Here is a 27,293-nt window from a genome sequence, read left to right as displayed (position 1 = left end):
CCTCCTTTATTAAAGGGCTTTTGCTACACTCAGACTCTGTGCTTGCGAGAGGGGAAGTATTGCCTCCTAGAGGCGCCAGGGGGTGGTATGTAATTGTCCCAGGTCACTGGGTGGGGGCTCGAGCCGGTTTTGCATTGTGTTATTGAAACGGAACCCCTAGACACTAAACCCGGCCCTTGCTGCTGCCAACTCAGACCGGCAGAAGGTTACACCCATAACGGAGAAGGATGTAAAAATGGGCCCATACTATGGAGGAAAATTGTCCTAAACCCATCATAGTTGGGTTATGCCCGAAGTGCAATATTTTATCACTCGCATAAAAAAAAAATCTGCTTTTAGCTAACTGGATGTTTGCAAATATACAGTCCTCTTTTGATTCTTAGCCTCTGTGATATCTTGGGCTAATGAGTTCCGCAGGTGAATTACGCATTGCGCTTTTAAAACAAACCAAGTTTCCTTTATTCATTCATATTTCTGTAAATAACTCTCTCTGTAAATAAAATGCAAGCACACTCCACCTTTTAAACATTCAGTTTATATCCATAACTGCTAACACAAAAGAACAAGAGGGTCTTACTGATAAACTTGATTTCCTTTAAAGTGGAGTTTGACAAAAATAGGATGGGATTGGGTTAGGTTGGGTTTTTATTTAAAGCATTTGCCTTTAATCACACGCACAAAAGAAATCATAATGATCCCTGGCTTGACATTCAGACATGATTACTGATGGTTCTTGCATTACTTATACTCCACCGGCACATTAAAAAGAAACCCAGGCAGAGGCCCTGGGAGGAAAAAGTCACTTTTAAAGCAGCCGCTGGTCAGTTTCATCTCCAGGATATATTTACAGTGAAATTCATTAACATCAATATCAGAGGGGTAATGGTGTTAGTCTGAATCTGTAAAAAGCAACAGAGGGTCCTGTGGCACCTTTGACACTAACAGAAGTATTGGGAGCATAAGCTTTCGTGGGTAAGAACCTCACTTCTTCAGATGCAAGTAATGGAAATCTCCAGAGGCAGGTATAAATCAGTCTGGAGATAACAAGGTTAGTTCAATCAGGGAGGGTGAGGTGCTCTGCTAGCAGTTGAGGTATGAACACCAAGGGAGGAGAAACTGCTTCTGTAGTTGGCTAGCCATTCACAGTCTTGGTTTAATCCTGATCTGATGGTGTCAAATTTGCAAATAAACTGGAGCTCAGCAGTTTCTCTTTGGAGTCTGGTCCTGAAGTTTTTTTGCTGTAAGATGGCTACCTTTACATCCGCTATTGTGTGGCCAGGGAGGTTGAAGTGTTCTCCTACAGGTTTTTGTATATTGCCATTCCTGATATCTGACTTGTGTCCATTTATCCTTTTACGTAGTGACTGTCCAGTTTGGCCAATGTACATAGCAGAGGGGCTATGTACATTGACTCCACGGAGAGGACCATATGCCGGGAGGCTGGGAACGGAAGGGGGCTGAGGTAGCTTTAGCTTGGGTTGTTGAGCGAGCTGAGAGAGCTTGTTGTGAGGGGAGCAAAAACGAACGCAGCACAGGCTGCCAGCAGACTGGTTGTGGAAGAAGCGCCCGGGTGCTCGCACGGAGAGCCCAGCTGGAGAACCTAATGCAGCTGCAGTGCACCCCCCGCCTCCCAGAGAGCCGCAGGACTCAAAGACACATGCCCAGGAGAAAGCAGCGCCCCCGTCTGGCGAACGTTGGCTAGCTCAAGCAGAAGGCAATGCGGGGCCTAGGGCGTGGAGCTCAATGCAGATAAACTACGACTGAGCCCTTCCTTGGGAGGGGTTTGCAGTGATGGGGGCGTTACTCTTACCAGTGCAAGAAGGGGAAAGCGCTAGGAGTTAGAGACCCCGAGCCTGTGTGCATGGCTCGCTGCAGCAAAGGAGGCAAAGGGCATAGACAGATGGAAGGTCCTGTGGGAGAGGAAACATGACACCAATTCGGCAGTGGGTGTGCTGCCTGCTGACCAGTACTTCTCATTGTTTCCCTGGGCTCCCCAGCCTGTCTGTCTGTCTGTCTCTAGCCATTTGTTTTCTCCTCTCTTAGGAGTAAGCTCGTTGGGGCAGGGATGGCCTTTCTGTTCTGTGGTATACAGCGCCTAGCACCTGACCTAGGACTAGATGATTCTGCAAGACAAAGAAATAATCAGAGCAGCGGGACCGGACCATGTGTGTGCTCACACCCGTTCACAGAGAGGCCCACGGTGCTGTGACGGAGAACCCCACCCCCTATGCATGCTACCCAGGCATGCTGAGAGGCTGGGCTGAGAACGCCCTGGCGGGATTAACTAGGAATTTCCTTGTTAGTCTGGCCGAGAGACAGACCCTCCCCATCACTGCAGTGGGATAACAATGGATGCTGGGGGAAGCTCGCAGCTGCCATTAAAGCATTCAGAGTGTGGCTGTCCCAAGGGATCCCTGGTGTTCCATGGTCCCGTGCCACGCTCTGGGGGCTGGGGAAGGTACGGCGCTTGGCTGGATGTCGCCCAGTTTCCAGAGGAACGTAGGCCTGGCTGAAAAGGAGCCGGCTCCAGCAGCTTCCGACCGCGTCGGCTGCTTCCCTCCTAGGTGCTCTCCCCTGGGGCTCAGCAAGGCACGGGCAGGCTGGCTGCACGGCAGGGCCCTCTCCGCCAGGTGAGTGCGCTGGTGAGCGGCCAGGTTGGTGGGCTGGTGGAAGCCCTTGCCGCACTTGAGGCAGCGGTAGGGGTGCTCCCCGGTGTGCGTGCGCTGGTGCACGATGAGCTGGGACTGGCTGATGAAGCTCTCGTGGCACTCGGCGCAGGAGTAGGGGCGCTCGCCCCCGTGGATGCGCTGGTGCACCGTCAAGTGGGAGCGGTGGCTGAAGCGCTTCTTGCAGGCCGGGCCCGGGAAGGGGCGCTCGCCCGTGTGGTTGTGGCGGTGCACCACGAAGACCGAGGGCTTGCCGAAGGTCTTGCCGCAGTCCGGGCCCTTGAAGGGCCTGTCGCCCGAGTGCATCCGCAGGTGCTCGGTGAGCCTGGGCCGCGCGGTGAAGCTCTTCACGCTGTGGGGGCACTGCAGCGGCCTGGCCTCCCGCTCAGCTCTTGGGCGGTGCTGCGCGGCCGCGCTGCCCTTGCCTCTGGGGCGCCGGCGCGGCTGCTCCTCGGCCTGGCTCTGCCGGCGGTTCGGCTGCAGCCCGGAGGTGTCCTCCTGCCCGTCGGGCATTGCTCCAGAGCCGGTTCCCCAGCAGCCCAGGAACTCCGGAGCCTTCCCCTGCTGGGAGCCAGGCTGCGCCCGCGGCCCAAACTCACTGCGGCCCCACTGGACACGTGCGTCCCAGCTGGGGAGAGACGGGGCTTCTCTAGGCTGCTGCGACTGCTCAGCGGCCCGATGGATGGCGGCCGCTTCTTGGGCCGGGCCTAGGAAGCCATTTCCTGAAAGGTTCAAATACAGCATGATGCCACTGACTCGCTGAACCAGCCAGCCCCAGCCCCAGCCCCGCACTGCTCCGGCCCCGTGCTGCAAACCCCCCTGCTGGGGGCGCTGGCCTGGCCACTCACGGCCTGGGGTGGGAGGGAGCTCGGCCAGCGGGGGCAGGTCTAGCACTGAGCGTTAGCTAAAGGTTCTCGGGGAATTTCATGGGTAACCGCAGCCCGTGGGCCGGGGCGGTTGTGAGCGTGGCCAGTCCTTCTGTACTCGTTTGAGGGTTACGGCATTGGCTCTCAGAGCCCAGGATTTTATAAATGCAGCCACCGTATCGCTCACCGTGTCCCACTACAATTCAACCCCTGGGCTTCCTGGGGTAATCGCGGGAACATGGTCCCGCTCCCCCAGGATTTTGTCTGAGATGCTGGGTACAGATTTTATAGTAGCCCAGGGGTGGCCAAACTTACTGGCCCTCTGAGCCGCAGACAACAATCTTCAGAAGTTTGAGAGACGGGGTTCACCTGCTGCGGCTCAGGGCTTCCGCCCTGCTCCTGCTGAAGCCCCGAGCCCCAGCAGACATGCCTGCCCGGGACTGGATTCCTGAGACCCCCCCACCTGTGGGGCAGAAGCCAGAGGCCAGGCATGGGGGTCACGTGGGGGCACATGCTTCCCCAGATTTTTGCCAGGGTTTGCTGGCCCTGCTCAGTCACATGGTGAGGGAGGGCCCCCTCCCTGCACAGCCGCTGCTGGAGCCGGCAAGCTGGGAGCTGCGGCTGTGGGGAGAGGCAGCGGCAAACAGCTGGGAGCTGCAGGGAAAGCTGCAGTTTTTGCGGCTGCCTCTCCCCACAGAGCCTTTAGGAGAAGAGAACCGGACCCCCGTCAGCTTTGCCCACAGACCCTTGTGAGACACACACTCGCCCCCCAAGTGGGTCTCAGGTGCAGGGTCCCTGGGATACTGGACACAGGCCTCGCCCCCTCGCTCCATCAGGGACACGACACCACATCTGGGGATCTGGAAGCCTTCCCGAGAAAGACGATGACAAGCTTTAGGGTTCAGACTGAGGAGTCTCTGAGAAACTCAGCAGAGCTTTTCTCTGTGACCAGGAGGGCTAGAAACTTACTTTTTCTTTTAAGGAAAGCTGAGACTCTCATGTAACCACCTGATTCCAGGAGTTGGGGCTTTAAGAAGAACAGCAAATCTCACAAGCTGCATGATAATATCACGCGAGTGGTAACGCCGGCTCTGTCTTGAGACGCCCTTCTTCCACTCAGGCTAACCACTTATGCCCCGCAGTGGGAGTTTAGTTGGGGGACATTTCGTTACGCTAGAGAGATATCTTTAAATTTCCTTGAACGTCACTGGGAGGAACGTGAGAAGGAGCGTGTATAATTCTACACCTGCATTGTAACAGACCCAGGGCCATTTGGGACTTCATTGTTCTAACTAGTTTGCTTGTTACAGCCATCTGGAATTTGGGGGTGGGATGGCGCTATGACATGGATCCCCCCGCTCCAAAATCACAATATTCTACTACCTGAGCTAAAGGGCAAGAGGGTTACCATTCGTCCGGATTCCTCCGGACATGTCCGGCTTTTCTCAGTTAAAAATAGCGTCCGGGGGGAATTTGTAAATGTCCGGATTTCCCCCCCATGCAGAGTGCGTGCGGCTGACAGGGCAGCTGGCTGGATGGTGCCACTTGCATGGGGCTCCGGCAGCCAGAGAGAGCCCCTCCTCCGCTTCCCCCTCCTCTCCCCTGCAGCTGAGATCACTCCCCTCCTCTCTCTCCCTCCCTCCATTCGCCGCTGGCCGGCCGTTCGCAATGGGCCTCCGGCAGTCTGGAGCTCCTCCCCCTGCCCAGCGCGCCGCTCCGCAGCCCTCTGCGAGGGCGGGAACCAGGCTATGCGCTCCGTGGGGGAGCGTGGCAGCGTGTCGGGCTGCGCGTGGAGCCCGACACGCTGTTCTGAGCGGCACGGTAAGGGGGCCAGGGGGTCGGAGAGGGGCAGGGAGGTTCTGGAGGGGGCCATCAAGAGACAGGGAGCAGGGGGAGGGTTGGATGGGTCGGGAGTTCGGGGTGGGGCTGTCTGGGGGTTGGGGGTGTAAGGTTTTGGGCAGTCAGGGTATAGGTAGGGGGTAGGGTCCTAGGGGGGCAGTTAGGGTGGGGAGGTCTCAGGAGGGGGCAGTTAGGGGACAAGGAACAGGGAGGCTTAGGTACGGGGTGGGGTTCTGGAGGACAGTTAGGAGCAGGGGTCCCAGGAGGGCGCAGTCAGGGGACAGGGAGCAGAGGGGTTTAGATGGGTCAGGAATTCTGGGGGGGGCTGTCAGGGGGTGGGGAGTGGTTGGATGGGGTGTGGGAGTCCCTGGTATCTGTCAGCGGGTGGGGGTATGGATAAGGGTTGGGGCAGTCAGGGTACAGGTAGGGGATAGGGTCCTAGGGGGCCAGTTAGGATGGGGGGAGGGTCTCAGGAGGGGTCAGTCAGGGGACAAGGAGCAGGGAGGCTTAGGTACGGGGTGGAGTCCTGGGAGGCAGTTAGGTAGGGTTACCATACGTCCGGTTTTTCCTGGACATGTCTGGCTTTTTGGTCCTCAAATCCCCGTCCGGGGGGAACTGCCAGAAAGCCGAACATGTCCGGGAAAAATAGCTTTGCCGGCATCCCTGCCTCAGTCCCCTGCTTACCTTGCGGCTCCCGCAGGCTGCGAGCTGCAGGCGGATTCCCCCGCGGCGGCTGCTGCTGCTCCCCCCAGACACCTCAGCTCTGTGTAGCTGAAGAGCTGAGCTGCCCGAGCGCTACCGGCTTCACGGTTTGCCAGGCAGCCCCCAGACCCTGTGCTCCTGGCTGGGCGCTTCCCCTCTCGGGCTCCGGCTGCGCTGGGGAAGCGCCCGGCCGGGGGCTGGGTCTGGAGGCTGCCCGGCAAACCGTGAAGCCGGTAGCGCTCGGGCAGCTGTTTCGCGGTTGGGAGGGAGGAGGGGGAATGCAGGGCGCTCAGGGGAGGGGGCGGAGTTGGGGCGGGGACTTTGGGGAAGGGGCGGAGTTGGGGCCGGGAAGGGGGCAGGGCCAGGGCCCCGTGGAGTGTCCTCTTTTTTTAATGAGGAAATATGGTAACCCTAAAGGACAATCTCATTTAGCTGTTAGCAGTATGGGGCCTAAGACACACAGTTGGCCTGTTCTAGTCCCATCCACTAGAAGGCAGTGTGCACCTCCGCACCCGAGCCAGTAACACAAAATGCTAGAGAATTGGCCCAAAGTAACACAGGAGGGAGGAACCGGGTACAGGGAAGGCAGATTGGTGCCTTACCTAGAGAAAGCACAGTCTCCAAGTTCTCCTTCATCACCTCCTTGTAAAGCTCCCTCTGCCATTCTGCCAGAATCTCCCACTCCTCCTCAGAGAAATAGACGGCAACGGCGTCAAACGTCACCGGGACCTGAAACAGCAACGAGTGCACGTGTGGGCGGATTAGTCTCATTTATAGGACAGCAGCACCCAATCGCGCATGGGCCCTCATTGGGCCAGGGGCTAAAGAAACACACGGGGAGACACAGTCCTGTTCCCAAGAGTTGCACGATCCAATTTTCAGACAAGATCTGGTTCAATGGACAGAGGGCTGGGCTGGGATACAGGAGAACCGGGCTCAGTTCCTGGGTCCTCTGCTGACTTGCTGGGCGATTTGTACGAGTCCCTTCCTCTCGCTGTGCCTCTGTTTCCCCTTCCACCTATTGCCTGTGTTGTCTATTAGACTATGGTCTTTTGGGGAAGGGTCAGTCTCTTTCAGGTGCTATGAACGGCCGGCGCGAGGAGTGATTGGCCCAGGTGGGGAGACGAGGGAGATGGCAGCAGGACGCTGCGCACGGCTCCGTGAGTCACACTGAAATCAGACCTGCTTTTTTTAACCTCCGCCGTTGTCTGTCGCATGTTTTAAAAACTCAGCTTCTGCTAGTTTCTGGATTTTTTTTCCAGTTCCCCTCTAGTTCAACCCGATGGCGCCTGGGGCAGCGAACCATCCAGGGGCCTTCCCAACTTGCCAGACAGATAACTGACAGTGGAGACTTTCCAGGCATTTCACCTCACCAGCACGGACCTGTGGCTGGGGCAGGAAGTAAGAAGTCTTGTCTCCTGCTGAAGCGGTTGGGGGAATTCAGGGGGGCAGGATAGACTGATCAGAGCTGGAATTTGGCCACGATGCCAGGACAGGGCTGTCGGAACAGGGGAGCCAAGGGACCATGGCTCCATCACTTTTCAAAGTGGGAGGGCCTTTTTACCAGCCCTATGGGTGAGCGATGGGGGGTGTGGAGAGGAGTGAGCAGGGGCAGGTTCTTGGGGAGAAGGGGCGGCAGGGTCGGGGCCTCGGGGAGAAGGGGCGGCGGGAGTGGGAGTTTGGGGGATGGGGCAGGGCCAAGGTTTGGACGATGGTGGCCCCCCACTTTTAGGGAACTTCCATCGCTCCTGTGCCAGGATCAACATTGTGCTACAAATCTATGACTAGATGAGTTACTACGGTGAGTAACCGTCTTATTCAGTGAGCTGTGGGTTCCTCCCAACCCCGGGCCCAAGAATTTGGGGGCAAAGTCGGTTTGGATCAAAGCAACAGACCCGTCCGCATCAGCCCTAACGAGAACAGGCCAAAGCCTAAGGTTCTTACTCAGCAATTTTTCCGGTTCCTTGAGTCAGTGAGTGAGCATCTGATCTGATTCAGGATTGAATGAGGAGTCAGGAGCACTGGGTGGGGAGTATTTCCCTCTGCCCAGCCTATTCTGAACTAGCCCAAGCAACAGGGGCTCCCCCAAACAGCCTGACAGATCTCAGTGCAGGCCCCTCTTCCTTTCACCCGTTTTATCCCCCAGGGCAGGCGGGGAGGGAGGCGGGCTCAGTGTGCGCGGGGGCAAGTGAGCCGTTGCACCCGGCCAGCAGAGAAGAGACGCCGAGAGAAACACGGGACCCACCCGCTCGCTGTCACATCGGTGAATGAGACAAAGGTTCCAGGTCAGTGCCACAGCAACGGCTACAAGACAGGTTGCGACAGCCCACCCCGGGGGTGGGGACACGGGCCGGGGCTGCTTTCAGGCCCCCCCCCCCAGGACAGGTGGAGGGTCTGGGGCTCCCCAAAGCAGCCCTGGCTCCCTGGACAGTTCTTAATCACTTATCACTGCCCCGCTCTGGCTTCTCTCCTGGCCAGAGGGCGGAGCCTTGGGGGGAAGAGGAGGAGTAGGGGGCAGGGCCTAGAGAGGAAAAGCCGGAGCAGAGGCAGGGCCATGGAGGGGGGCGGGATTCCTGCACGTGTTCCACTTTTGCCTTTTGAAAAGATGGCCCCTGACCAGCAGCAAATGCTGGGTTTGCCGTTATGGAAGCCAAGTCAGACCCTTCTGCCCCCCGTAGCCGCTCTCAGTGACAGCAAAGAGAGCTAGGGAGTGGGTGCAGAGCAGAGCCTCTGTCTAGACACAATCCCAGCCCTGCGTTGGACTTTCGACGCATCCCCATCACTAGCTCCCTGCCAGAGGCCCGCTGGGGATCTCCCCCAGCCTTTGTGGAAGGAGAGCTTGGGAAGTTTATCATCTATGATGGAGATGGGAAAACACTGGGATAGCTCCAGTGAAGTGAATGGGATTAGAACAGGAATCCTTCTGGCCTGGCCCATTCGCTCCATACCTGATCATAGGTCCCGGTTGGCCATTAACTAGATCACATTCAAGAAGCTTCCTCCCGTCTTGTCTCCTTACCAATCTCTTACCCTGATTTTTCTACATACGCAAGTTGCTGCAGGGACAGTATTGGATTTGGGTCTGGAGGTCACCGTCTGAGTGTGTGGGGTGATGACAGCCCTTGAGAACCCCTGTCCTATTAGAAACCTCTCTTTAGAAAGGATGGGGAGAGAGGGGGCAATAGATTTACAATGGATACAAAGACAGTCCTTTTTTAAAAAATGCAACATCTAATTAATCTGTGGAACTCATTGGCACAGGATATTCTTGAGGCCAAGAACTGAATAAGGTTCAAAACTGGTGAGAAACGTAGGTGAAATTCACCCCCTGTAGAGACCAGCACAAAGACCAGTTACATCCCATTTCAGCCCTACAAGATCTATGCACCACTCAAGTTCCACTTGTGAATTTCACCCTATCCCGATAACTGAGATCTGCCCATTCATGTACAAAAAGAAACAATTTTTCATTGTCATGGATGGACTCAATTACTTAACAGAATATTAAAAACATAAGAATGGCTATACTGGGTCAGACCAATGGTCCATCTAGCCACAGACACCGACTTTCCAAAGTTCTGGGGGTGCTCGACTTCCAGCTCTGCCCCAGGCCCCACACCCACTCCACCCTTTCCCCCAAGGCCCCACCCCTGCCCTGCCTGTTCCCGTCCCCCCTCCACCCTGCCCCACCTCTTCCTGCACAGTTCCGTCCCCTCCCCCGAGCAGGGCCGCCTGGGGGTGGGGGCAAGTGGGGCAATTTGCCCAAGGCCCCACAGAGGCCCCCACGAGAATATAGTGTTCTATAGTAGTGCAACTTTTTTTTATGGAAGGGGCCCCCAAAATTGCTTTGCCCCTGGCCCCCTGAATCCTCTGGGCAGCTCTGCCCCCAAACGTACCACATCCTTGCTCCTCCCTCCACCCCAGCCCCAGCCTCCTGCATGGCGCGAAACAGCTGATTGCAGCGTGCAGGAGGCTGGGGGGGAGGCGCTGATCAGTGGGGCTTGCCAGCTTGCTCAGCACCCACCATTTTCCCCCCATGGAGTCGGTGCCTATGCATCTAGCCCAGTATCCTTTCTCTGACAGTGGCCAGTGCCAGATGTTTCTGGCAGTTGGAGGGTTAGGGACACCCAGATCATGGTGTTACGTCCTTGGCCAGTAGTTCTCAAACTAGTGCACTGGTGACCTCTTCCACATAGCAAGCCTCTGTGTGCAACCCCCCTTATAAATTAAAAACACTTTTTTACATATTTAACACTATTATAAATGCTGGAGGCAAAGCAGGTTTGGGGTGGAGGCTGACAGCTCATGACCCCCCCATGTAATAACCTCGTGACCCCCTGAGGGGTCCCGACCCCCAGTTTGAGAACCCCTGATCTTGGCTAATAGTGGTTGATGGACCTATCTGCTATGAACTCATCTAATTCTTTTTTGAACTCAGATTTACTTTTGGCCTTCACAATATCTCATGGCAATGAGTTCCACAGGTTAATTGTGGCTCATCTGAAGAAGAATGTCCTTTGGTTTGGTTTAAACCTGGTGTCCATTAATTTCATTGGGTGACGCTGGTTCTTGTGTTATGTGAAGGGATAAATATTTGCTTTCTCCACGCCAGTCATGATGTATAGACCTCTATCCCATCCCCCCTCATTCAGCTCTATTTTAAACTGAACCGTCCCAGCCTTTTTCATCTCTCCTCCCACGTCTAATGTTTATGAGGCCATGGAAAGCTCCGTTTGTGATCTATCTTAACGAGAATGTGCCCTGTCCCTATTGCACATAAAGCCCCACTCATGGCAAACAGACTTGGCTGAAAGGCACTTTCCCAGAGCCAGAACACACTGAACTGTTTCTACCAGCCTGGGAGGAAAGGGCAGGGCAGGGCGTGGAAGTGTCATTCCATGGCAAGGGATCAATCCAGGGATGAACATTGAAAGCCAGTGGACAGGTAGGTCAGAAGAGACTGCCCTTGGCTCCCACCTCTGGGAAGGCTAGCACCAGAACAGCCTTGGAGAAGCCAGTCAGGGCCCTGGGGTAGAAGGCAACGGGGCCGCTCCTGAGAAGTGCACCTTTCCCCCGGGGGGTGCTGACCCCTCTCCACTTCCTGTGCAGCTAGTGGGAGTTGAGGAGGCGCCGTGCCCGACCCCCATAATAGGAGCAAAGAGAGGGAAAGGCTCAGCTGATGCTAAGGATTTACATACAGACCTGCCTGAGCCACCCGGTTCTTTGTCTCCTGTTGGTGGGCTGGAGATCTGTGTTTAAAACACAGGCAAAGGGACCACACGAGTCTTGTCTCTCAGGCTGTGCGGATGGGGAGCGAGGGGTGCATGTGTGTGTGTTGTTTTAACCCTTGCGATGCTGGGGGGATTCAGAGGAATGGCTCTTGCTCATGCGGCCAGGTCTCCATCCCCCACCCCCCTGCCCAGCATGGAAATTAAACACCAGGGAACATCAGCCATGACTCCCAGAGCCCTGGCCTCGGGCACTTTCAAATCTGATACCTACTGACATGTCAGACATGTTGCTTAATTTACCCCCGTCCGGGCCGAGCAGCAGCCCTGGTCTGTGATGTGCTGGGGCCACGACCGACTGGCACCTGCCAACGTCTGAAAGCTGCCAAGGGAGGCAGATAGGGGCATGGCTTTTTGCTCCATTGGACTAGGCGGTCCGGGAGGGGAGACGGGACAATATTGGTGACTTGGGGACTGTTCTCAATCGGGGGCGAGGCCTGGGTGAGCTTGGAGTGTCCGGTTAAGACGACTGGGAATGGCCACGGGGAACCCCGGGCACTGATACTGTCCAACAGAGACCAGTAACCACAAGCCACTCGGGTCTGACCGTACACCCAACCCTTACCTTGCGAGAGAGCCCTTCAGACATGTCGGCAGGTGATGCGAGGTGTCCGGGGCTGGGAGCCGGTCAGCAACCTTCACCCAGATCTCTCAACCTCGCAGGCCTCCATCGCTCACGTTTTCATGTGACTGCAAGAGCGAGTTCCCAGTCAGCCGGCGCAGGCCGCCCACTGCCCCGCTCCACAAGCTGATGGATACAGGACTGGGGAAGATTAGCTGTCACAGCTCATAGCAAGGGCAGGGGATATGGGGAAGGGGGTGGTCCTCAGAGCCAGTGAGGGGGACAAGGAGGAGTACCCCAAACAGAGCTTCAGATGGTCACTGCTTTGGCTGATCAAATCCCGCTCTGCCGATATGGTCCTCAAATCAGAGGGGCATCTCCCTACATCAGAACCATCTCCCTTTGTAAGAACCTCACAGGAAGGGGCCGCGTGGGCTGCTGCTAGAGGGGGACGCTGGGAGATGTAGTTCTTCTGCCCAGGCCTTGCTGTGGGATGCCTGTGTGTGCCAGCCGCAGTCCCCAGCACAGACCCTCCCCGGCTTCCTACGGGAAGAGGGGATAAACTACATCTCCCAGCTGGGCCGGAGCTGAGAGCTGGGCACTGGATGGGGAGAGGAGCTGCAGAAGCACCCGTTTCTGTCCCAGTTGCTCAGGGCCGGCTCCAGGCACCAGCCTGGCAAGCAGGTGCTTGGGGCGGCTGCTCCGGAGAGGGGCGGCACGTCCAGGTATTCGGCGGCAATTTGGTGGACGGTTCCTCACTCCCGCTCGGAGCAAAGGACCTTTCGCCGAATTGCCGCCGCAGATCGCGCTCACGACTTTTTAAAATTTTTTTTGGCTGTTTGGGGCGGCCAAAACCTTGGAACCGGCCCTGCACTTGCTCGCCCCTCTGCCGGAGCGGGCCCTGGGGCCAGAACTGAGCCGGCGGCTTGGAGCACCTCTGAGTGTGTGGGAATCGCTCAGATGAGACCTAAATGCTAGATCCCAGCTCCCTGATGTGGACATTAACGAGCCTGGGGATAAGACCAGGGATTTGCCCTGATCTCCTGAGCTCATATTTCAACCCCACCTCCACAGGGTGCGATGCACTGTGCAAGTCACTATTGTGCGGAGGCCTCTAGCTGTGGGCCTAGAAGTGCTGCCAAATCATGGACATTTCCTGCCTCAGCTCCCTGGTGCCCTGAGACCTTAGCACTATGAGGAGCCTTTCACGTGCCTCAGTTTCCCCACCTATAAAACAGGGCTGATGATACTTACCCACCTTGTAATATGCTTTGGGACCCACCGATGATAAAAGACCAGAGTTTCCAATCACAGGCAGGCCCCTGAATACATTTGCAGGCAGCTTATCTGAGAGTGGGCTGATTTCCAGAGGGACCAAACCCATTCTCAGTGGGAGTGCTGGGTGCTTAGCTCTGCAGAAAGCCTGACCAATTATCTTTAGAATATACATTAAATGTGTATTTAGGTGTCTAAGATGTAGCTTCACAGGTTTGAAACTGTTGGTGCAAGACGTTACTATTGCTGTTTTTCATTATCTTAACCATCGGCCCCCGGGACCTGGCTTCCTGGTGATCTTCTCTCCACCGACCTGACATTTGAGTAACTGCTTGTGGTTATGAACCCAACGCTCAAGCCCTAAGACAGGCCCAGTTCCTCATTGCCTGGGGTTCTGGCCCCACCTGTAGATCAATCTCTGATAATTTTCATATGACTTTACATTGTGCCTCTTCATATAACCTTGTGGTGGGTCTACCCACGTGTGACCTCTGTTTTCATGGAACTTTGTATCAAAGCCTCATTTAGAAACTTTGCATTGCCCTTGGTATAATGTTATAGCCCCTAAGGATAAAATAAAATAGAAGAAAAATTTCTTTTTGCTAGCAGTAGAACAAGAGCTCTCCCCCCCACTCTTAATCAATTGCCCTGTTGAATGAATGAGGTGTGAATGAGCAAGGCATGGAAAGCAGCACCTCCAGACAGCCTCAACTGTTGGAGAGGGGCTGGGAGCCAGACCCAAGGACAATAAAACGTGTCAAGTTGGCTCATTAAAGACAAGCAGACATACTGACGGCCTCGGGGGTTAGAAGCAAGCACCTTCTTTGGAAACACCCTCTTTGCAGCATTGGGACAACACTCAAAAAAAAGCAGCACAAAGGACCAATGGACACAGACACAGAGTTTAAATCTGGTCTAGATTTGCATAAGAGGAAAGCTGCTATAAAAGTGAGGTGTCTTGCAGAGGACCCCGGGTCTCGTCTTGTCAACATGGGAGCATCGATCCGGATCGGCAGAAGCCCGGCTCCACCCCCTCCCCCATCTAACTCACCTGGCCAGTAAAGTTAAGGGGAGCAACTAATTGGTAACAACAAGACGGAGTGTGTTTGTGTGTGTGTGTGTGTGTGTGAGTGTAAGTGTAATATATTATATGCATATAATACAGTGTTAATAAATACATGTATTACTAATAAATGTGGCGTTCTGCCTTATTCCCCCTGAAAAGATCCTGTGCAGTACTTTAAGTACAACACACCCAAGTTAGTGGAAGTTTTGTCATTGGGGTCACTGAGGCCACAGTGCAAGGAGACTCCGTCCCCCCGCCAAGCCTGCGCCCCGCTCAGCCCTTGGGCACCATCGGCATAAGGAGCTGGGGAGCCCACTGCGGGAGCAGAGTCCCTACATCAAGGGGCAGGGCAAGGGCAGGTGCCATGTTCTCATTGCGTCCCCCCAGGTCGGCCCCGTGTCAAAGGGTGGCCCCGATCCCACTCCAGCTTAGGCCCCCTCTGGTACCAGAGGCTGAGTCAGCAGGAAAACTTCCTGGAGATGCTGCTGCTCGCTTCACCTTCCCTGGGCCTGGGCTTGAAGCCCTAAAGCCTTAGGGAGATGATATCTCATGGAGAGCACGTCCTTGTGCTGAGACGGACCCTACAGACCATCCGCCAAGCCTCCTTGTCAGATTGGACAGGGTCTCAAAGAGGAAGGTGCCCCCCCACCCAGCTCAGTCACCCCACTTTATCTGGGCACATTGCTCCCCCTCTTACACCCAGTCAACAGCTTCGTTGAGAGGGCTCAGAACCTCGGGCCTACAGAGCGAGGAAACAGATGGTCCCGCAGATCTTGTACTGGTCGGTGCGTTCACTCGGCAGCCGCGCTAGGAAGTGATGGGGGCTGCCGATCGCCTGGGAAAGCCCAGCAGCCGCTTGGCCGGACAGTAAATGCAGCCAAGTGGAATAACTGTCTTGGAGGACAAGGCACCCGGCGCATTCCTGTAAACCCCTTCAGAGTTAGCGGAGTGCCTGAGAACTCAGGTGGCCCCAGGGTTTTTGAGTGAGGAGCTGAACAGGAAGGCGGTGGCGGAGACTTCAGCAATGTTAGAGACAGGGCCAGTGAGCTGGAGAGGCCAGGAGGTAAAGGAAGCTGGTGATATGTAGCTGGAAGCTGGACCTCGCAGGGTCCCAGAGCCCCAGTCTGAGCCCGAACATCTACACGGCAATTTTACTGCCCCACAGCCCGAGCCCCGTGAGCCCAAGTGGGCTGACCCGGGCCAGCTGCGGGTGTTTAATTGCTGTGTAGACGTACCCTTGGAGCCGTCCAGCCATGGCACTGCCCACACAGAGCTGTTCCCTGCAGACTTCACCAGTGTTTCTCCAGTTTTGTCCCTTGGGAGACTATCTCAAAGGGCCGGTCGGGAAGGCTCCCCTGCCATTCAGCTGAAATTCTCCTTTCCTGAACTTCCTCTCACTTCTCGTGCTCGTAGCAGCATGCGCCACGTCGAACAACTCTCCTGCCTGGGGGCTAACAGCCTACGTCAGCTGTTACGTTTCCCCTTAGCGATCACTTCGCCAGATGGCACATGTCCTGCTCTGTCGATCACTGCTCAGATCCCAATCCCCACATCATTTGTGTCGCTGTGCTCCAAACTCACTTCCATTTGTCAGTACCTAAACTGAACGTTACATTCCAGGGGTGCCCGCACCACAGCTGTATGGACAAAGTCTATCGCCTTCCTTCGTCTGGCCTTTATTTCAGCCAGACCATGTTGTAAATTCAGGTCAAATCTGCTGTTTATGACATGTCTGTCTCCATTGGTCATTCCTGCTTTCCCAGTTTCTATCATTCCTTCCGCTTGAAGATCTCAAAACAGGTTCCAAACATTGGGAAACTGAGGCACAGAGTGATTAAGTGAATTGGCCAAGATGATGCAGCAAGCTAAGGATCAGAACCCAGGAGTGCTGTCTTCTGGCCCCATGTTCTGACATCTAAACAATACTGCCTCTCTGTAGTTTTTCAGAAGGTCTTTTCTAGGTGGTCTCACCATCATTCTGTTGTCAAGTTTGCCATCATTGGAACGCAGATTCATCTAACCCAGGGTCCTGGCTCTGACAGCAGCCAGCGCCTGCTGCTTCAGAGGAAGGTGCAAGAAATCCTGTAATGGACAACTATGGAATAACCTGACCAAGATGTGTTCCAGTTACAACCCAGTTATGCTGAGTGGACTGGTGACTGCTTGGAGCACAAACCTCTTTGAGATGGGGGGGTGAAAGCACCCTTCAGATAGTTGCAAGGAACACTTCAAGGGGCCACGTCTACAACAAGGCCTAATCGAGTCTGTCCAGAAAGTGGCACCATGTGGGTGGGGGTATTGTGGCCATGTGTGTGTGTGTGTGTGTTTTTGTCTGAAGGAAGGCAGAACACACAGAAACTGAGAACCCACAGAACAGAGAGAGATGCAGTGGCAAAAAGCAAGAAAGCCAAGCAGGAACCAGTGAGCACGGTATGTGTCCCTGGGAAAGCTACAGAGAGTTTTGGGCCTGTTGGCTAAGAGATTGGGGACTGTAAGAACCTGCTCCTTCTGTTCTTGGTTGCTCCTGCATTCAGAGAAGCAGGACTTGGTTCTTTCCTTGTAAATAACCAAGATTGCATCAATGCCCGTCTCAGATTCCAGCCATTTCTCCTTCCAACGGGAACCTCCCACGGGCGCTGAACTTTGACTAACTGCTTGGATCAGCCAGGAAACCTGACCGGGGATGCAGAGGCTTCTGTTAACAAATGAGACCGGCTCCTCTGAAGTCTTGCCTTGTGCCAACCCACCGCCAAGCAAACAAGGTGCTGCCCTTGAAAGAGAAGGTGAGAACCCTCCAGGCTCTCTCTTTAGTGTTCAGGGCAGGTGGGCCCCACTGCCCTCGTGGCTGGCATGGTTCAAAGAGCGACCAGTATGGTGCACAGGCCAGGGCGACCCAGGCACTGTGTGAGGGCAAGCGCAGGGATGGAGAATCTACCTGTGGAGGAACTCAGCTAACCGAAGGAAACGGAACAGGCCGCAGCACGGCCCCTGCATACAGGTCGCACCAGCAGGGATTCTACCTCCCAAGCTATGTCGTTACTGCCTGTTCATTTAAAACAAAACCCATGAACTTAGGGGTAGGCCGTGAAGGGGGGATCTGGAGGGTGCTGGGTGCCAGCTACTCCCCACATTGGGCCAGCTACGGCGGGGGGGGAGGGCGGTCCTCACCCAGGCTCCAGTTCTCCATTCCTGTGTGTGCTGGTGGTGTGGTGTGAAAAGAAGTGACTGGAAGCCACCGTTTCACTTTCCAGGCAAGTTAGAGCAGCCTTAGGGCTGCTCTGCCTGCAGCAACCCTCTATGGGCCATTCGTCAGCCATGACTAGCCGGAGCACCAGGCATTCCTGGTCACATTCCCTCCCTGGGCTGGCCACGTTCCCTTGCTGGGGACTGTCTTAGAGCCCTTTCAGCTGCTCAGTGCTGGCCAGGGAACCCTCTTATGCTAGACTTAGCTCCCTAGGGGCCAGTTCTGTTCGGTTGGTGGCTCCTTTCTGCTGTCAAAATGGCACAAGGGATATGAAGCAGACTGAGGGGAGGGGTAGCTCAGTGGTTTGAGCATTGGCCTGCTAAACCCCCAGTTGTGAGTTCAGTCCTTGAGGGAGCCATTTAGGGATCTGGGGCAAAAATCTGTCTGGGGCTTGGTCCTGCTTTGAGCAGGGGTTGGACTAGATGACCTCCTGAGGTCTCTTCCAACCCTGATCTTCTATGATTCTAAATCAGGGGTGACCCCACTGGTGTTGACAGGGCATTTCTATAGTACTCCTCACTGCAGCAGAATTATTCCAGATTTAGCCCCTGAGCTCACAATCTGGCCTCAGATTTCACTCAGTCTCCCTGCCCCTGGGAATTTGCCCATGCAGCAGGACCTGGAGTTTACAAACACTGACCTGCTGTACGAGTGGTTACACCAACAGAAAAAAAGAAGTAACCCTTTAACTAACGATAAAGTGACCCTGTCCCATTCCGACATCTCCAGGCCACTGGAGCCCAACGTGCAGTGATTTGAAGGACAAGAAGAAAGTGATACGATAGACCATACTGCAACGTATGCACCAGCCCTACCGTCATTTTGAGAGCTTCAATTTTATGAACTCCTCAACCCCAAATTAGGTTGTAAGAGAGGAGTTCTATTGGCTGAGATCTGAGTAACGCCTCCTGGGTTTATCCCACTGCTTCGCTGCAGCAAGGGACACTCAAGCAATGGGGCCTTGAGATGTTTGTATACAAACACAAGCCCAGATTCTGCTGTCAGTTGCAGGGACATAAACATGCAGTAACTCCGCTTGATTCCATGCAGTTATCCCAGGCTAACACAAGAGGGAGGGCAGTAAACCACGCAAAGAATTTGTATCTGGCCACAGAGGTGAGAGAAAGGAAACAGTCACTGCTAAGGTGCAATTAAGAATCCACAAGAATGTTAAATTTCCCAGGTTTTTAATCCATATGCGGTTCAAAAAGAGACCCAGTTGTAACTACGTGCGTATTCCTTAAAATGGAGGAAAGGAATGCAAATAATTAAATGCATCGGCACATGCATCCTCTCCTCCCAAAGTTAAAATCTAAGTTTGTCCCATGCCGTCCGAGTCTGTGATCAAAGGTGGTCATTAACCCATGGGCAGGGCCGGCCCGCCCCTGCTTCCCACGAATCAGAGGTTCGCGGGAAGTCTGAAAAGAAGCAGGGGCGGGCAGGCAGCACCAGGTAAGCTGGGGTGGCGGGGGGCGCGAGAAGGGCTCCGGGAAGGTGCGGCCCAGTCCGGCCCCGGTTCCGGCCGAGCACGCCGGCCCCAGCGGCTCCGGCCAGCGTGGCTCCAGCCCGGCCCCCGCGGCACAGCTCAACTTGGCTCGGCTCGGGTCCGGCCCGGCCCCCACGGCGTGGCTTGGCTCGGGTCCAGCCCAGTCGGTGCGGCGCAGCTCGGGTCCGGCCCGGCCCCGCGGTGCGGCTCGGGTCTGGCCCGGTGCGGCTCAGGTCTGGCCCGGCCCGACCCCCACGGCGTGGTGCGGCTTGGGTCCGGCCTGGTCCCCGTGGCGCGGTTTGGGTCTGGGTCTGGTCCGGCCCGGCCGGCGCGGCTCAGGTCCGGCCTGGCCCCCGCAGCGCAGCTCTGGCCGCTGAGCGGCTCTGGGCTAGACCCAAGCTCGGCGACCCCGGCCGGAGTGCGGCTCGATTCCTGGGGGCAGGGCTTGCTGCAAGCCCCGCCCCCAGGAATCGGGCCCCGCTCTTGCTAAAGCCGGCCCTACCATGGGGAATTCTTTTATTATTTTAGTCTAATGTTTCCATTTCTTCACCGCTCACTGTTAGTTTGAAACTCTCTTGTGGGCAGAGAAACCAAAGTTCAGCTGACACTCTGAGAGGCTGGTGTCTGCTTTTTCCATATGATCTTGATGGGCAGCACTATTGCTACACCATAGTTCTGCTTGAGTAGCAGTGACTGTTAATGGGGATTTCTCCAAGTATAAAATTCACATCCATTCCCAGACTGGCCTGAAAACTGGTGTTGTCAGACATCACCAGTGTGGTGCTAAAACTATCCATGATTACCAACAAAAATCTGTTTCCCCTAGGAGTAGTATCATAGAATCATAGAATATCAGGGTTGGAAGGGACCTCAGGAGGTCATCTAATCCAACCCCCTGCTCAAAGCAGGACCAATCCCCAACTAAATCATCCCAGCCAGGGCTTTGTCAAGCCGGGCCTTAAAAACCTCTAAGGAAGGAGATTCCACCACCTCCCTAGGTAATCCATTCCAGTGCTTCACCACCCTCTTAGTGAAAAAGTTTTTCCTAATATCCAACCTAAACCTCCCCAACTTCAACTCGAGACCATTACTCCTTGTTCTGTCATCTGCTGCCACTGAGAACAGTCTAGATCCAGCCTCTTTGGAACCCCCCTTCAGGTAGTTGAAAGCAGCTATCAAATCCCCCCTCCTTCTTCTCTTCTGCAAACTTAGGGTTACCATATTTAAAAAATAAAAAAAGAGGACACTCCACGGGGCCCTGGCCCTGCCCCTTTCCCACCCCCTGCCCTGCCCAACTCCACCCTTCCCCAAAGTCCCTGCCCTAACTCCATCCCCCTCCCCTGAGCGCCCCGCATTCCCCTCCTCGCTCCCAGCCACGCGAAAAGGGCTGCCGGAGCGCTACCGGCTTCACGGTTTGCTGGGCAGCCTCCAGACCCTGCGCCCCCAGCCAGCGCTTCCCCAGCGCAGCTGGAGCCCAGGACGGGAAGCGCCCAGCCGGGGGTGCAGGGTCTGGAGGCTGCCCGGCAAACCGTGAAGCCGGTAGCGCTCGGGCTTCAGACCCTGCACCCCCGGAGCCCGGGAGGGGAAGTGCCCCGCCGGCGGCTCAGAGTCCGGAGGCAAGGGGGCTGCCCGAAGCTGGTAGCGCTCGGGCAGCTCGGCTTTAAACAGAGCAGAAGAGTCAAGATAGGGAGCACAGCAGCCGCGGGAGGGGAAGTGCCCGGCCGGTGGTATTTTTCCCGGACATGTTCGGCTTTTTGGCAGTTCCCCCCGGACAGGGGTTTGATTACCAAATAGCCGGACATGTCCGGGAAAAGCTGGACATATAGTAACCCTATGCAAACTAAAAATCCCAGTTCCCTCAGCCTCTCCTTATAAGTCATGTGCTCCAGCCCCCTAATCATTTTTGTTGCCCTCTGCTGGACTCTTTCCACTTTTTCCACATCCTTCTTGTAGTGTGGAGCCCAAAACTGGACACAGTACTCCAGATGAGGCCTCACCAGTGTCGAATAGAGGGGAATGATCACATCCCTCGATCTGTTGGCAATGCCCCTATTTATACAAGAGGGGCAAGGGTCCAACAAAATCAACCTGTAAATGTTGGAGGGGGCCTATTAACACTTGATGCATTAACTCTTCATGTCTTTTTCTTCTAGCAGGGTCTTGCTTAGCACATGTTAAACAGCTATGAATATGCAGGTTTAAATCCTCTTTCATTCCAGGCCACCATCCCAGTTTTTTAAGTTTTTCTAATGCCTCTTCCTGTTTTGAGTCACCTCCCACAATTGAACCATGCACCCATCCTAAAAGGAGGTACTGCATCTGCTGAGGGATTACCAGGACCCAGTCATTTTCTGATTTTGCCAGAATTAGGTCTCCCTCCTTTCTCAACGGGCCCCCCTGCCCCTGTGAGGGGCATTCTACTATCCATTGCTGTATTGAGTCATCGTTTGCTTGCAGGTCCTGTAAAAACCGAAGCACTTTCTGGTCGTTTTCTTCACTTTCTTGTTTTTGTTTTGCCTGTGCCCAGGTGGTTACTGCCATGGGGGTGGGCTCTCACAGTGTTCCAGTGAATGCTGCTTCCTTAGTCAATTTATCTACTTGTTCATTTCCCTTTTTCAGTGGACCTGTCCTCTTATGGGCTTTTATTTTAACCATCCAGATCTCCTGATACCGCCCTGCCAATTGCTCTATTTGCTGCCATAAGGTCTTGTGTTAATTTTGGATCCGTCAGTTCCTGTCAAACCTACACTATTCCACCATGGTAGGTAGATGGTGATTCCCTATTATTAGCTCCATTTGCTTGTTCCTCATTCTAGCTAAAACGTCTAAGACCGCTGATACTTCTGCAGACTGCGTTCCCCCTTTGCTCAGTTTGTACTGGAAGAAGTTAACTCTTTGCAGGTTTCCAGTTAAACAAATCTCTGCAAAGCCAGTGACTTGTTTTCCTTCGGTGTAATATGAGCTGCCGTCCACAAAGCAAATGGTTTTTCCAATCACCTATTCAATTGGGGTTGCTTTAAAGACAGGGTGCGCTTTGGATTCCCGTTGGGGTTCACAAACATGTTCTCGGCCGCTTATAGTCAATCTCCGTCCAGATATTTCAGGTTCTTTTAGTGGGACCAATTGAACATTCTCGAACATGAGAGCAAAGACCCACTGAATGGCCGTATCTACTCTCACACGTCCTTTAGACAGATTTTTCTGATTTAGTAATTTTCCCAGTGCCTGGTGACTCTTTACAATCACCTTGCTTGCTCTGATGATTGCCTGAGCTCTTTGTAGTGTCCAGTTGGCAGCAAGAGCAGTTTGCTCACACGTTCCCAGTCTGGACCTGCTAATGCCCTGCTATAATAAGGAACGAATCTCTCCCCAGCACCAGCACCCTGTGTAAGCACACGAACAATACAGAAATTCTTAACACTCGGGTACAATACAAAGGGGAATTCGTTGTTGGGGTGGCCAAGGCAGGTGCCTCCATTAACCCTTTCTTTCAGGCTTTCCCATGCATTAGTTGCCTCCTCTGGCCAGATCCACTGTGGTCTTTTAAGTCCCTCGTACAGGGGACCTGCCTTCTCTGCGTACCCAGCCATGAAATTCTCTGCAGAAGTTAGTGAGCCCCCAAAAAGATGGCAAAGATTTAGTATCTACCGCCATAGGGAGGTTAACAATACACTTCACCCTCTCCTTGTCCACAGACCTTCTCCCTGTACTGAGTCGAATTCCAAGATATTGCACTTCTTTCTGGGTCATCTGGGATTTAGAGGGGTTAAGTTTCAAGCCGTACGCTTGGCAGCTAGTCAGTAACTGCCGCGTTAACGCTTCATGTTCCTGTTCTGTTTCACTGACTATTAAAATGTGATTTATGTACTGGACAATCCTTCCCATCTGTAACAGTCCCTCCTTCTCTAGCATATTTCTCTACAGCATGAAAACTACAGTATAAAATATTGTGGGTGCATCACAGTACCCCATAGGCAAAACATTCCAGCAATATTGCATACCCTGGAATACAAAAGATGTTCTGTATTGAGACTCTGGGTTTAACGGTAAACTCCAAAAGCCGTTTGCCACGTCGAGTACTGAGAACCACTTCATGTCAGGGGTTACTACAGTACCTTCAACAATTCTGGGTAAGCTGCCACTACCGGTGCCCCCCGTTTGGCAGTTCTGTTTAACCCCCGATAGTCAATAGTTAATCTCCATGTTCCATCAGGTTTTTTAACTGGCCAGATTGGTGCTGCATTAGGCACTGAACACCTTCAAATAAATTTTCGTTTTTCCAATTCTTCTATAACTTGCCTTAAAGATTCTTTTGCTTCCTGAGGTATCGGGTATTGTTTGATGTATGGGGGGTGTCTCCTTCCAATGTAACGGAGGTTTGTATTTCTCCTGTATCTAGGGAGTCCGCTGCCCAGATGGTTTGAATCTCAGCCCACCAGCCTTCCCGGCTTTCCGGCGCAGGAGGTGACAGTTTAGGCTTTATTGCTCTCACCGTCTGAGTAGCCGTCCCATGGGGATCAGCTTAGTATTGTTTGTTTCTCCTGTCACAGTGAGACTTTGTCTGATATGCATGTTTGGGAAGTCCAGGATTATTCCCAATCATTTGATAGTTTCTGCCCCAATTAGATTTTCTCTCCCTGCAATAACACACTTCTCCTGAATGGTATGTACACCAAACTGGAGAGGGAGGGTTTTAACATCATATGTTTGCTTAGTTCCTGATATGCTGTGTATTTGTATGGAGTCCACGACTGGACATTAAATACATCTTTTACTATAGGAATTCCAGCCCCCGTGTCCAACAGAAAATCTGCAAGCCCATCCCTGACTTGGATGCTTAAATGGGGGCACCCCCAGACATCTATTGTAATGGGTTGCTGGAAAACGCATTCCGAGTTGCAGGGAGGGCTGTCCTACGCTACTGAATTACTAACAATTGGATCATTCAATCCAGACGCCAAACCAGGCACCTTGGCCACCTTCATCACTGCCTTTTCTTCCTCCTTTTGAGACGCCCTTGCCAATCATACATGCCTGTAGCTGTGCCCACAGCTTCTCATTCTCTCCTTTAAGATCTAGATTCTCCTGTTTCAGAACTCCAGGCAACACCCATTCACTCGATTTACTCCTCTACCTCTGTTCATTCCATGACCTCTCCTGGCATTCCTGTAATTCCTTTAAGTGCAGCTAATTCACTGGATAACTTAAAATGCTTTTGAGCCCCACGTTTAACCATTTGTGTAACATAATCATCAAAACCAAAGGTCTGACAATTCAGTGGTCCCCACAGGGTTTGTACTAGAATTGGTTCCTATAACATGTCAATTCCCACCACTTTTAACAGCTGCGAGCATTTATGTAGCCAGGCCATAAACTCGTTAAAATTCTCAGAAGGCGGGGGGCTGACAGCTCCAGCTAACGGACTTAGTTCACCAATTTTTAAAGTGTTGAGCCTGGCTGGTAAGCCGCTTGCTCGAGGTGGCTGCGGTATATCTGTACGGCACTTGGGTGCCTCCATTTCCCTTTCTGCATCATTGTCACGGGGCCCTGGCTGTTTTAAAGTATCTGTTATTTTTTTTGTTGCAGTTTCCACTGCGTTCCATAACCTCAATGGAGGTGGAACCCCTGTTTGTGGGGTGTAGGCGGGGTGTGAGGGTCAGGTTCCGCGGTAGGGTTTTCTCTCCCATTTCCCTGTTTAACAGGAATTGATCTAGGTTTTGGGGAGGGTTTGTCCAAAACCAGGTTCTCAGCATAAGGCGGCGGTTGTGGTGTGGTGGCCCCTGCCCACGGGTCAAGAGAGGATGATCCACCTGGGGCATTCCACATGTCCCCAGTGCAGCCTCCATTCCAGTCGTCCCATGTTCCATCTTTTAATTTAGCCAGGGCCACCTGTTTCCATTTCTGCCCCCATCCTCCGGGGACTGGAAAAGCACTTGAAGTCTGTTGAGCAACAGGGGACGGTACCTTTTTCTTCTGCCGGTTCTCCACAGCTGTCTCCAATTTTTTGTTTTCCTGCTTTATCTGTTCGAGCAGATCGTGAGTCTGGAGCGCCTGGGGCCCTGTTAAAAGAGCTTGGGCTTTCCAGTGCTCGACTGCCTGGTTTCAGAGTAGCAGCCGTGTTAATCTGTATCCGCAAAAAGAACAGGAGTACTTGTGGCACCTTAGAGACTAACAAATTTAGAGACTGCCTGGGTTGCTTCCTCCATGGCTTTAGTTCTCTCTTCTACTTCCCTGGTTTTCTCCATTATCTGCCTGGCCAGTATGTCGGCGTGCTGTTTAAGCCATCGTACTGCCATGGACATTAATTGCGAAATCCTAGCTTTTCTACTTGTATTATTATTCGTTAGAGTTTCTGTTTCTACCATTGCCTTACATATGCCAGTCCGTTTCCCCACTTTCTTTTTTAAATTCATACAGCCCCCCTTTCCTGGCAATTCAGTAGGTCCACGAGTTATCAAACTCTGTGGGGATTGGAAGGGAAGGGAAAAGGGGGTTCCCTAACTTGTGGTTTTCTGTCATGTTAGATCGCGATTCCTACAGCGGACAGCTCGCTTACTCACCAGATCAGCGGTCGGGGTCACCAATGTTGTCAGATGTCCCCGGTGTGGTGCTCTGCTCTATCCAATGTTGATAACAGTCGGCTGTGTGCGTGTTCCCTCTGTGTGCTGCCCCGGCTCTGCAGATCGCTGGCACAGCAGACCCCCAGAGAAACTCCAATGACCACAGACTCCGATAAGGTACGAAGGCACCCGGCCAGGTTTATTGCCAAACAAAACAGTCTCTAGCTCCCCGGATCAGATGTCTACAGTTGTGCTAGTACATATGTGCTCCCTGACAATGGACCGGCTCAGTTAGTGACGGGATTTACCACTGCCCCCTAGGCCAGACCAAGACAACTCCTCAGGGGTAAATTCTTATACACAGGTACAAACAAGTTACACCTCACTCCTGACGTATTGAGGTACAACCCCTCTACGTAGTAAGGTGCCACCTCTCACCTTGTACATGTTGGTTCAATCAAAACAACCCCATCCATCATATTACCTTTCCCCCCTGTCTTTAGGATGGGGCAGCCTGTTCCTCGTTATCTGTGTGGAATGTGCTAGTATCAGAGTGTTCTTAGTACCATCCTGGCACATGTTTATATCTCTAGTGTCCAGGACCTTTTAGGTATGTGTGTTTTTGCAACATCAGCCCTTTCCTTGCCAGATTCTGAGCAGGGCCTGCCTTTGGCTCACAGCTTCACTTTGCTTTATGTTAGCGAAGTCTTGACCATTACTTTAGTTCAGGCCTTAGGCCTCATACTGGGCCTCTGATATGTTTATGTTTCCGGGCCTCATCTAACTACAACTGGTATATCAGCAGGACGCCCAGACTAGAGTGAGTGGTGCAAATTGGGTCACTTGGCCCAGGGGTTCCTGAGATGCCCCCCAGTTTTTAATTGTTCAGATTCTGACAACTTTTGTGAGTGTGTGTGCAGAGCTGGGGAAAGTACTATGGGCAGCAGGCACACGAAACTGATCTCCCAGTGTGTCTGCTACACACAGCATGGATCATTCCACGGGCACACAACAGCAATCCCATAGCTCGTTATAATCTGAGAGGCAATAACAGATTTTCAGAGTTCAGCGTTGACACCCCGCTGCCAAGTGAGATTATCCTCTGGGCCCAGAATGTCTTTCACTTCGCTGTCTCTGACACCGAGTGAAGCAATCTGCAGATGGTTCTTGGTGTCGGTGCCCGTGCAGTACAGCACGGCTGCTTTCTTTGGCTTTGGTGCCACCGCATGGCCACTCCATTTAACTGCGGCATATTGATAAAGCTTTAGCAGTTACACCCACCCGCCCTTTGCTATTGGATTTAACGTTGTTGTTTTTTTTGGGGGGGGGGGGGGAGGGAGGGGAAGAAACATTGCACAGACGCAAGGCCAACTGGGACTTGTGAGAATGCTGCCCCCTGCTCCCCACCTGGGACTCCATGGCCCCAGTGGGTATAGAACTGAGATCAGCCCACTCCACAAGCACACTTGAATAGAAGGAGAATCTCAGCAAGATAGGGTCTGTGACACACAGGTGGAGCAGTTCCCATCCAGTGGGGGGGCAGCCTAAGAGACAGTTAGTTACAGTGACGGAGGGTATTCTGTCCCAGGATTTGCCCAAAAAACAGGGACGTGGCCTCATCACATGAAGCTCATCTCAGAAGACCCAACAACTAGGCCTACCTGGCTTCTGAGCAGGCAACATGTGGTGAACCCTCAAGACTTTGATATGCTGCTCTCCTCACTCCATGAGTCCCACAT

General features: G+C 53.7%; 1 protein-coding gene across 1 annotated transcript; it reads right to left on the bottom strand.

Annotated features, from left to right (window-relative positions):
* Positions 1–1,322: 1,322 nt before the first annotated feature.
* On the bottom strand, positions 1,323–27,293 carry LOC117871870 (zinc finger protein 205-like). The gene is made up of 4 exons (XM_034759637.1): positions 27,216–27,293; positions 11,927–12,051; positions 6,676–6,802; positions 1,323–3,388 (listed from the first exon to the last, which is right to left on the bottom strand). The coding sequence occupies exons 2-4, from the start codon at positions 11,948–11,950 to the stop codon at positions 2,388–2,390; spliced, it is 1,152 nt and encodes a 383-aa protein (XP_034615528.1). The 5' UTR covers positions 11,951–12,051; positions 27,216–27,293; the 3' UTR covers positions 1,323–2,387.

This window comes from Trachemys scripta, chromosome 2 (genome assembly GCF_013100865.1).
Source record: "Trachemys scripta elegans isolate TJP31775 chromosome 2, CAS_Tse_1.0, whole genome shotgun sequence".
NCBI lineage: Eukaryota > Metazoa > Chordata > Testudines > Emydidae > Trachemys > Trachemys scripta.
This window is presented reverse-complemented; position numbering and strand designations above follow the sequence as displayed.

Bases quoted from the DNA above. Each gene is read 5' to 3' on its own strand.
- LOC117871870 (XM_034759637.1), bottom strand. From the start codon at position 11,950: ATGTCTGAAGGGCTCTCTCGCAAG. The intron at 6,803-11,926 runs GTAAGGGTTGGG...TTGCTGTTTCAG, and splicing joins CTGAAGGGCTCTCTCGCAAG to GTCCCGGTGACGTTTGACGC. The intron at 3,389-6,675 runs GTAAGGCACCAA...TGAACCTTTCAG, and splicing joins GGAGACTGTGCTTTCTCTAG to GAAATGGCTTCCTAGGCCCG.